This window comes from Crocuta crocuta, unplaced genomic scaffold (assembly GCF_008692635.1).
Source record: "Crocuta crocuta isolate KB4526 unplaced genomic scaffold, BGI_CrCroc_1.0 scaffold273, whole genome shotgun sequence".
NCBI classification, from domain to species: Eukaryota; Metazoa; Chordata; class Mammalia; order Carnivora; family Hyaenidae; genus Crocuta; species Crocuta crocuta.
Genome location: NW_027529425.1, coordinates 1378276 through 1388534, shown reverse-complemented (window position 1 = coordinate 1388534; position 10259 = coordinate 1378276). Strand labels below are relative to the sequence as shown.

Below are 10259 nucleotides of genomic sequence, written 5' to 3'. Positions count from 1 at the left end.
CCCCCAAAACGATTTCTGTGCCAAGATGAAAAGGAGGCCCCAGGCCAGGGTGGGGGCTCCTTGCCGTGAGGGGCTGCAGCAGCGGCGCCAGGGCAGGGCGGGCGAGACGTGGTAGAGGTCCTGGCAGAGCGGCCCAGGTCCCCAGTGCCTCTTCCCACAGGCCGTGCTACTTATTCAGGGACAGCGACTGCACTCGCTTTCCCGACAAGGTCGCGTCGTCTTTTGCTGAGGGTGGTAAGGGAAGGGTTAGTGTTAATACAAGACCCTTGCCACTGCACACACCCCCACACACCCCAGAAGGCCGAGGAACCTCAGAACACACTCTGGGCAATGGGCTCAGCTGGCAGAGGGGGAAAAGACCCAGAAGGATTCCCGCAGAGGCACTATCCACAAACGTTCTTGCCAAGTTTGGGTGGCTGCCTCCCACACAGTCCCCCCAACATACAAGCTACTGGCAAAGAGAAACTTCTTACCCCACCCAGAGGCAGAACCTCATAATTACAGCCTCTGTTGTGGAGGCCGAAACCTCTAATCAGCAACAATACATGAAGTCCTCCCTTGCCTGGGCTTTGCAAAGCAAGAGCAGGGAGGTGGGACAGTGGGCTACCTCCGGTGTGGTGACAACCCTGGGGCAACTCATTTCCCGGCCTAGGCCTCAGTTTCCCCAAGATCTGGTGAGGAGGCAGGACAGCAGGTCCCGAAGGGCTCTTGTGGCCCCACATGAGACCAGGACACAGGCCATGAGTCAAATGCTCCTATAAACCAGACCAACTCCCCACAGCCATCCTGGCTGAGAGGTAGGCCCCACCTCTGATCCCGCTGTAGGGAAGGCATGAGAGAAAAGGGACAGCCGGGTCAGATGTCACTTGGGTCTGGATCGTGAGGTCTGCCCTGCTGCACCCTCTCAAGCCCCTCAGATAAGACAGTGGTTCCCCGAAGTAGCTCTCTCAGCCACACAAGGCACCAGACACCTCAGTGGGACCTTCCAGCCTTGAAGGTCTGCCCTGGGTGCATCCCTGTGGTTTCTGTCCGATACTGAGGACAGTGCTGTTTAGATCCAAACCCTCATCTGACTCCCAGCTGCTGCTGAGCCCTCCCACCACCCCAGGAGGTTGAGGCAGAAACGCCCACCTCCACTGGCAACGAGAAAGGTAAGTGCATTGACACACAGGCTGGCCCTCCACCCAACAACCCAACCCCATCCCATTTTACAACAAGGACACTGAAGCACAGGGTTTAGTGGCTCATCCAGAAACTGTCAGGCGGCCACACCAGCGGCTCAGGACTTACCTTTCCTCTCTTCTTCTTTCTTCCTGGCGGCCTCTTCCCGCTGTTTCCGGATGATTGCCAGCCGGGCAAGGTCAGCTTTGGCTTGTTCTGTCTTCCCAGCTAAATGCATTTTCATGTAACGCTCTTTTGCTTTCTGCTTCTCAATTTCTTCTCTGTTTGGATAAAATGGTGTCATAAGGGTTATCTTCCCACCATTATCAGCCAAGCTGGATATGAGAGCCAAAGTAAAAGCCAAGTACTCAGGCCTGGAACCCAAGTGGAGGAGGGTGCCCTGGCTCTGTGTGCCCCCTCGCTGATGGACACTCACCAAACAAGCAAAGGGACAGGACTGGACCTCTCAGGGGGCTGTAGGAAGTTCAAGCAATGTACCAGCTTCCCCAGACACATAACATAGGATGAGGGTGAACTCAGCACACAGTGAACAATGTCTGCATTGGCTGGGGAGGGGAGTGGGGTGGTGTTGCTGGCTAGGGTCTGGTGGTCTGGTGTCCACAGTAATAAAGGAGGACCAAATCCAGTGGACTGTGTATCCAGGCATGAGCAGGAAGAGGAAGGCACTGGGAACCATTCTATGAGGGGTAGAGAAGGGAGTGTACCAAGTGGCCACAGATGGGAACCACACCCACCCAATCTCAGGTCCACAGGACAAGGCACATTCTCAATTAGAGCAGCTCAGATGTGTTTAAGAGGCTGCCTCCAAGGCAGTGAGCCCCCACTGAGGAGGGTGTGGGCATAAGAGCTCTACTCCCACAGGAAAAAGGTGTCAGTCACCAACCCACTAGGTAGAGAGAGAGGTGATGGTCACTAACTCCTCCCTCATTAAGTCTTCCCTCTGAGATCTTCCTCCCAGGCCTGAGATTCTAAAGTGGTGTGTGCACACTCTTCACTGATATTGTTATCATCCCACTTATACCAGGCTCCTGGAAGAGCCAAATATTGGAGGAGGGGACAGGGAGGCCCTGCCTAACAGGAGACTAGGAAAGGTACGTGGCCTCCCAGAGGCCCTCACAGCACAAGGCGCTGGATGATAAGAAACAAGGCATGGGGCCTGCCCAGATGGGAGGAGAGCCAGCCACCGAAAGTCAGATGAGCAGATGTTTTGCCCAGGAGACTCTCAACAAGACACGTGCTATACAGATAAGACTGAACACCTGTCAACCCAGCAGATCCTACCTTGGGAGGCAGTACAGAGTCAGGAGCCTCTGAGCTAGCAGCAGAGATTCAAACTAGGGGGGAAGGGGATTTCCCTGGAGGCATCTGGATGATGAGCAAGGCTACCAGAAGCTTTGCAAGGCCCTCTCAGTGAAGGCTCAGTGCCAGGAAGGATGCTTTCACTCAGCAACCTCAAAGGGCAGAGTAACAACTCTTCTTACTGGTAAGAAGAAAGCTACAGGAGGAGTAGAATCCTTAGTAGCCCAGGATTCTACTTTAATCCTTTAATCACACCCTGAGCTCCTGAGCTTTTCCTGTGGTGTTTTCATAGACCCCTCAGCCATCATGAGGTTAGCCCAGGAAGGTGGATTTAAATCTTAGCAGCCCAGAAAGGAACAAACAAACAAACAAACAAAAAGGGCAGCTTTCCCTAGTGGCCTCCAACTTCTTGTAAGGGCCCTGATGTCAGCTGATGGCCATCAAAAGTCCAGGTACTACTTGTCAAGGAATGGCCACGTGCAGGGCACTGCACTCAATTGAGACCTTCACACAATCACAAAGAAAAAGCTGTCTGCAGCTCCGTCTCCACCTGCGACTTCGGGAGCACTGGGGCAGCCAGTAGATCTCTCTGCACTGTGCTCTCTGCACTGTGAACCTCTCTGGGTTCTCCCAACCCCATGGCAATGACATCAAAGAATGCAGGCCAAGAATGGTCAGACCAGGCTGGATAAGGAAAGCGTCCCTAGAGTGGGGTGCTCTGGAGGAAGGGACTGTATCATAACCTTCCGTATCCATGGGCATTACTTCAAGGGCAACGTTTAGGTCTGAAACTGCTGTTCTATTTTCCCTGCTGTGTTCCTACTGGTGAAAAAACAATTATTTCTGTTTGATGTTTTTGGAGAAGTTTCTATAGAGCTTTTGGGGAATGAGATATACACACACACACACACACACACAAAAAGATACTGTAGCTGGAGCCCCCACCCAGTCCCTGGGAACCTCAGGGCCCAGGAGGCAAGAGTAGGGGAAATGGATACCTCAGCCACTCTCCCCACCCTGCCACATAGGTCAGCCCCCCACCCACGTGCCCAGGTCACAAGGCCCAGTAGCAGAGGTTACCGTTCTCTCCTTGAAAGCTCCTTGGGCCCATCCAGGTCCAGTTGTGTGACCTTTTTGGTTGTCTGTGCCACCCGGTTAGGGTTCTCAATGTCAATGAGCCCTTCCACGCCTTTGCGCTTTTGCTAAGGTAAGACAAGAAGTTGGCTGTTGAGTCCATCCACAGAGCCCCTGAGGGCCATGCCCACCATCTCCCAACAACCCACATGGCCGGGGACAAATTTCTGCTTCACTCCCAGCCAACATGATGCTGGGCCTGAGCCTCACAATGGGAATAGCACCTAGGGCCGTCCTCACCAGCCCAGGAGGTACAAGGACAGGGAGTATACATGACTAGAGCCCAACCTATGCCAAGTCCCAGCAACCGCAGGTTATTTTCTCAGATTCACAGATGACAAACAGAGGCACGGGACTAAATAATTTGCCTAAGGCCAACCAGGAAGCACACCGATGAGCTGAGAACCCAAGCCCAACTCACAAGCTCTCAACACAGAGCACTACACCCCCACTTCTGAAAGCAGTTTTCCATGGAAGCTCATGGCTGATTGCAACAACCACCACTGGGTCCTCAGGGCAGGCCATGCTAAGGATGTTCTGAGGACCAATTCCAATTCCTAGCCATCTCAGCTGATAGGAGGGAAATGTGACTTGAGAAGGAGCCATGGAATCACAGTCTACGGGCGTGAGGAACCTGCACCTCCCACTTCCCCTGGGGGATATTTAACAAGAGCGCAAGTCCCCAGTGGAGCAGGCTGGGCCCAAGTCTCAGGTGCTGTCGACCCCAGCTTTTCTCTTTAAGTGACCAGAGAAACAGGTTCCATATACCAGCCAATCTGACCCAGAGCTCCAGAGAGCAACATCCATTCGAGCTACCCATGAACACATCCACTTACAAGTTCACAAGTAAATGTGCCTAAAGAGAACTCAGGACCCACCCCTCGCCTACCCTGCTTCTTCTGACCATACTCATGCCATAGCCTCATGCCTCCTTCTCTTAGCCCCTGAACCCACCCTTCAGCAAACCCGAAACCACAGCATGAACCTACCCCCTCCTCTCCCACTGGCCCAGCCACCACCCCAACACCAGCCACAATTTCTTGTCTGGTGACCTGCTGCCATTTCCCTGCTTATATCCTCAACACCTTATAATTAAGTCTTCGCAGAGAAGCCACAACCACCTTTTCTTTTATTTTTTCTTCTTTTTCTGTGCCACTGAGTGACAGCTGCCACTGGCACAGTCCCAGGGCAAGGATGCAATCAAGGGTTTTCTTTCAGCACCAGCTACCAAATCCTGGCCCCACTGCCTAGGGGAGGACCTGTGAAAGTGCTATGCAACCACCTTTTAAAAGCAAATCTGGTGATCTCTCTCTCCCACTTCAAGGCCTCCACCAGCTGCCCACTACCCACAACAATGAAACCCAAACCCCTCAACTGCCACTCAGGAGCTGCCCTGGCCAACCTCTCCTCTCGCATCCCTAGCCACTCTACCCCTTACCCACCCAGGCACATCCCCACCAGACTCCTCCCACCCCAGAGCCCCTCCACTTGCTAATCTGCCCACCTTGATGGCTCTTCATGATGGCTTTTCCACACACCAGGCTCCAGCCTGTTTTTCAGATCTCAGTTTAAAAGTCACCCACCTAACCACACACTACTTCAAGTACCCATGATTAGTCCCCCTCACTCCTAATACTTGCCACTACTTGAAATTATACCATTTACTTCCTCATTGTCTATAACTCACTATTAAAACATAACCCCTTAAGAGTGAAGACTCTGTCCACATCCAACATTAGAAATGGTGACCAAGAGGCACTTGACAGATGTTTGTTAAATGAATGAGTCCAAGTCCTAGGCCTCCACCAAACTCAGCACCTGGTAATCATCTTCTTCATCTTCACTCTCATCTGAGTCTAGGGATTTTTTCTCCTTTTTGGGGTCCCCCGCAGCCCCATCTCCACCATCTTCTCCTTGTTCCTCTTCTTCCTGTTTCAGAAATGGACAACCTGCAAAATCAAAAATGCACAAACCCCCTAGACTGTGACCCCTGCTCCCACCACCTCCAGACTGTGGACCCAGAAGAATTAAGCCCCCATAAGGCTGGGACCAAGTATGACAAGGGTCCTACTCTGTAACCCTGGCCCCTAGTAGGGGACTGGGGTCAGAGGCAGCCTATATACTCGGCTCCACAGCCTGGAAGTCATTCCCACACTCCAACCTGGGTGAGAAGTTCATCTCCCAGGGTCAGAAGGACTCGGCTGTAGGGCTGGGAACCGTAGTCCTGCTCAGCCCCACTCCTGCTTCCCCAGTTGCCACACACAGCTGCCAAATGATACCACTTTCCTGGGCAAGTCCTCCGCTGCATTCCATTCCCACAGTGGAAATGGAGGGCTGGCCACTCGAGCCTGCCCCTGCAGATGCCCTGCTGCGCTGCTTCCCGGGACAATGCTCAACATGCTACCCCCCTTCATCTTTCTTGCCTCCCCACCAAAAACATTCCTAAAGAAACCAGTACTTCCTTCGTACTAGCACTTGCCCACATACTCTCCAAGGTCCTGCTTAGCTGGCAGCTGCTCCATCCAGCCCTCCTCCCCCTTCCCCACTCATATGTGGTTTCTCCCTTCTAGGGGCTCCTTCTGTCACCCCTGTCACCCATCCAGCCTGACTGTGCTCTTTTTGGCCCTTATCCAGGTGAGGATCTAATGATGTGGTCAGGGATGTGGACATCGACAATGATGGAAATATTCCATTTCCTCACAGTAGGCTGGAAAAAGTACTGCAGGAACAGTGGAGGAACTACTAAGCCTGGACTAGAGGGAGCAGGGTGAAGAGCATCAGTGAGAATCACAGAGAAGGTGACGCTGAACAGCGTCCGGAGGAACGAAGGGCACTCTTGCCTGTTGAGGGTAAGGGGAGGCAGGGCACTGTGTTATGCTGGGTGTGACATGGCTACAACAAACAGATGGGGACTGCAGGGAGCTTGAGCTATGAATGGAGATGGGAGGGGCCTGACAGAAGGACAAATCCCAGACAGCAGGACACAGGATCAAGAACAGACACCCACTAAGGCAACCATTGCTAAAAGGACAAAGTTGTAATTGATTAACTCAATCAAAAGATAGCTCTTCTCATCACTGTCACTGGTTGTTCTGGGATACCCGCCTGCTGCCCATCCCCCCTCCCCCCCCAAACCTCAGGTGCTGGCTTCTGCCTAAGAATTGGTGGTCCCTGCCTGGCTCTCTGGATGCCAAAGAGGCGGGGCACCGCCCTGGGCCATTGGAGTGGCCCGCACAGCCATGTACTCACCCTGGCCTTCTGCTTCTCAGCCTGGAGCTGGGCATCGATCTCCTCAGGGCTTGTGTACTGCCGTGCCCGGCCTTTGTGGCCTCCCTTTCTCCCTGCACGAAGATCAGCAGTTTAGGAAGGTAGGAGGGAATCAGCTTCCCTGACTGCCCTGAGCCCCAGAGGGCTGCATCCTGCTTGAGATGCTCTCATCAGAGGCTGCAGAGACCTCCTCTTCTCACTAAGCACCACCCAAACCTATTCTACCTTCAGATGTTTAAAGGGACAAAAAAGGCAAAATGCGGACCAACTGCTACAGCACCAAACTGCGTGCTGTACGCAGGTTCCTAAGATGAGACTGAAGAGGAGGATGTGGCTGAGGGCACACTGCATATAATAACTGGCTGAATCCCACGGTGCCTTAGAATCCAAACAAAGCAAACCAAAATGCAGTAAGAACATTTAACGCTACAGTGCTTTTTACTTGCAAAAGCTCTGGCACAGCCATGGACTCATTTGAGCCTCAGAATAAACCCATGTACAGAAAATCACGGCTGATCCCATTTTAAAGACAAGTCACTAAACATGGTGAAGAGCACAAACACTGGAGTCTGACCCTTGGGCTCAAATCTCAGCTCTACCACTTATGACTTTGGGCGGGTACTTGACCTCTCAGTCTCAGTGTCTTCATTTGTGTCCTTACCTCCTGGAGTTGTCACAGGAAGGAATTTGTTAACACATGTAAAACTTGGAACAATGCCTGGCATCGGATTAAGCACTACAAAAACATACTGCATTTGTAACTTTTCTTTCTAATAAAGTATTTTGGCAAGAGAGAAAAAACAAAGCCACTGACCACATTAGTGATTTCCTATAAAAGTCAGGGAATGTGGGGCACCTGGATGGCTCAGTCAGTTAAGTGTCCGACTCTTGGTTTCGGCTCAGTTCATGGTCTCATGGTTTGTGACTTCGAGCCCCACATTGGACTCTGCGATGACATGGTGGAGCCTGTCTGGGATTCTCTCTCCCTCTCTCTTTGCCCTGATTGTGCTATTTCAAAATAAATATATAAACATTAAAAAAAAAGTCAGGGAATGTAATGAAACACTTCATGTTCACCTAAGTGGTACAGTAAAAAGAAAAAAGTCTAAAACCTACTGGAAACTTTCTTGTGTGTGGAGTAAGAAACGTAGCTGGCAAAGTTAAAGATAAAGCTGACTCCCTTCTAGCAGTTAAAAATGCGATTAGCAATTAAAATGCATCTAAGAGTATCAGTCTGACTGTCTTGAGGCAGGACAATAGACTGACTCCTGCCCTGCTGGTCCTGGAGGATGCTGGGGCGGTTGTGGCCTCAATCCATCCCCACCTCTTCCGGAAGCTTCAGCCCAGCTGATTTCTAGTGAGTCTCACTGCATGCAGAGAATCTGTAATTAAACAGCCAGAGCTTCTCTGGACTCGAGAGACAGTAGCAAAGATACCAACCTCCTCTTATTTCCTAGACAGCAGCTGCAAAGCCATAATTGGGCTGCTACAGATCACACCACCCATTTTTAATGACTACCTGGGTTCCCAGGGGGTGTCTCGGTCTACACTCATGAAAGTCCTATTGTGAGAGATCAAGCTTGCCGTTAAAAAAAAAAAAACCCAACACCCTTTCCTTCCCTCTCAATATTCCAGGTAGTAATAACACTTCAAAACTGGCTACTACAGGCTCTCATCCTGCACACTGGGCTAGGATAATATGGAGCTGAGTTTAGTCTACAATAACTTTTACCAACATACTTTTGAAAATGATTTACAGTTACTACTGGAAACAAGAGTTCATCCTTTTCTCTTAGGTAATTTTATACTTTAAAAAAAAATCGTTTCTTTTTCTTTTCAAGCAAATCAACACAAGCAAAATAGGTCAATCTTACCTGCTCATAGAACTTTTCACAAGCCAAAGGCCAAGTCACTTAATCAAGAATTCTTATTTAGGATTTTGTAACTTCCAACCTTGGCTCAAAGTATCTATGAAGTAGGACCCTTAGAACCAGAATTCTGAAACTGGAAGGGCTCAGCTGGCACCCTCAGTTTGCAGAACAGACAGCTGTGGAAAATGGAAGAGACCTGGCTCTTCCTACCACAGGATAAATCAACAGAGAGGTAGGTTTAAATGGATTCAACTCTGTAAACCCCAGTATCTCTCCAAGTAGAGTCAGGAAGTCATTTAGGTTTGAAAAAGCTCCAAGTAGATTTCCTGTGGGCTAAAGCATCTTAACCAACATGGCAGATGAGCTACCACTATTAACCGAACATCTGTTCTGTGCCAGAAAAAAGCCAGGCACTTTGAGTGCTCTAATATTTTATGGCCTCTATCTCCAGCTCTCCAAGCTAAGGGTTATTAACCAGGTGTTCTAGATGACAAAAAACGGGCTGGAATTAAATAATTTGTTTCAGGCCACAGGGCTAGACAATGACACAGCTAGACTTGAAATCAAGAACTAATGACTTTTAGGGGAAAGAGAATGAAGGACTGTCTACGATGCAATGGGAAGTCATGGATCCTCTATCCTCTTGGGCCAAGAAATTGACGAAACCGTATAAACAATGCTTAGCGGGCGTTTGGCTGCCTGGAGCTGTGCTGCGCACGCCACGTGGATCACCAAGTAGTAATGCCTCACATTACTACTATGAGGTAGGTACAATCATAAGCCCCGTTTGCAAACGAGAAAACGGAGACACAGGGAAATGCCACTGGTTCAAAGGCACACATGGAGCCGCTGCCGAATAGGGACATTCAAAGCCAGGTCGGCCGGACTGGAAAGCATCAAGTTAGGTCTCATTACGCAGGCCTAGCTCGCCCAGAGCTCGAGAGGCCCCACGCTTTACGCGCAAGGCAGACGGGCCCGGCACAGGCACAGGCGGGACGCGGTGACTCAGTCCTCGGCGAGCCTGGAAGAGGGAGTAAACTCCTGGTCTCCCAAGCCAAGAGAAGCGCGCACTAGATCAGGCCTTCGGCGTCGGCGCCGAGCCGGACCCTCTGGATCTCCTCAGACCCCCAGAAGGAGTGGCTCGTAGCCACTCCGGTCCTCACTTTCTCCATCGGGACAATTGGGCGCCGAGGCCCAGGCCAGGCCCTCAGCCGGCGCGGACGTCCTCCCTCTGCGCCGCTCTCCGAAACGCCCGCGGGCTGAATGAACAGCGGGAGCCAGACTTAGGCAGCCCCTCGAGGCCCGCGGGCCACGCGCGCTAGCCCCTCACCTCCTTTAGGCATCGCGGATCCGGTGGCTACGGCAGCGGCGGCGGCGCTTCGNGCTCGACTTCTTCCGCCCGGCCCAGTCTTCCTCAGCGCGCCGCCGCCGCCACCGCCGCCTCGAGGACCGGGGACCTCAAGGAGGCCGGCGCACGAAGACTGTCCCGCGCGCCGCCTGAGTCCA

General features: G+C 51.7%; 1 protein-coding gene and 1 non-coding gene across 2 annotated transcripts; both read right to left on the bottom strand.

Moving 5' to 3' along the window:
- Positions 1–6: 6 nt before the first annotated feature.
- Positions 7–10133, bottom strand: PDAP1 (PDGFA associated protein 1). Its single transcript, XM_077758708.1, has 6 exons — positions 10084–10133; positions 6865–6956; positions 5434–5544; positions 3562–3683; positions 1291–1442; positions 7–225 (listed from the first exon to the last, which is right to left on the bottom strand). Exons 1-6 carry the CDS (start codon positions 10094–10096, stop codon positions 167–169), a joined length of 549 nt encoding a protein of 182 aa, XP_077614834.1. The 5' UTR covers positions 10097–10133; the 3' UTR covers positions 7–166.
- LOC144227259 (small nucleolar RNA SNORA30/SNORA37 family) lies at positions 4761–4889 on the bottom strand. Its single transcript, XR_013333882.1, has one exon. It is a non-coding gene; the product is annotated as a small nucleolar RNA SNORA30/SNORA37 family (small nucleolar RNA).
- Positions 10134–10259: the final 126 nt, after the last annotated feature.

Coding starts and splice junctions, on each gene's coding strand:
- PDAP1 (XM_077758708.1), bottom strand. Junction 5,545..6,864: donor CTGAGAAGCAGAAGGCCAGG/GTGAGTACATGG, acceptor TTTCTGAAACAG/GAAGAAGAGGAACAAGGAGA. Junction 3,684..5,433: donor ATGAAGAAGATGATTACCAG/GTGCTGAGTTTG, acceptor GTCTTACCTTAG/CAAAAGCGCAAAGGCGTGGA.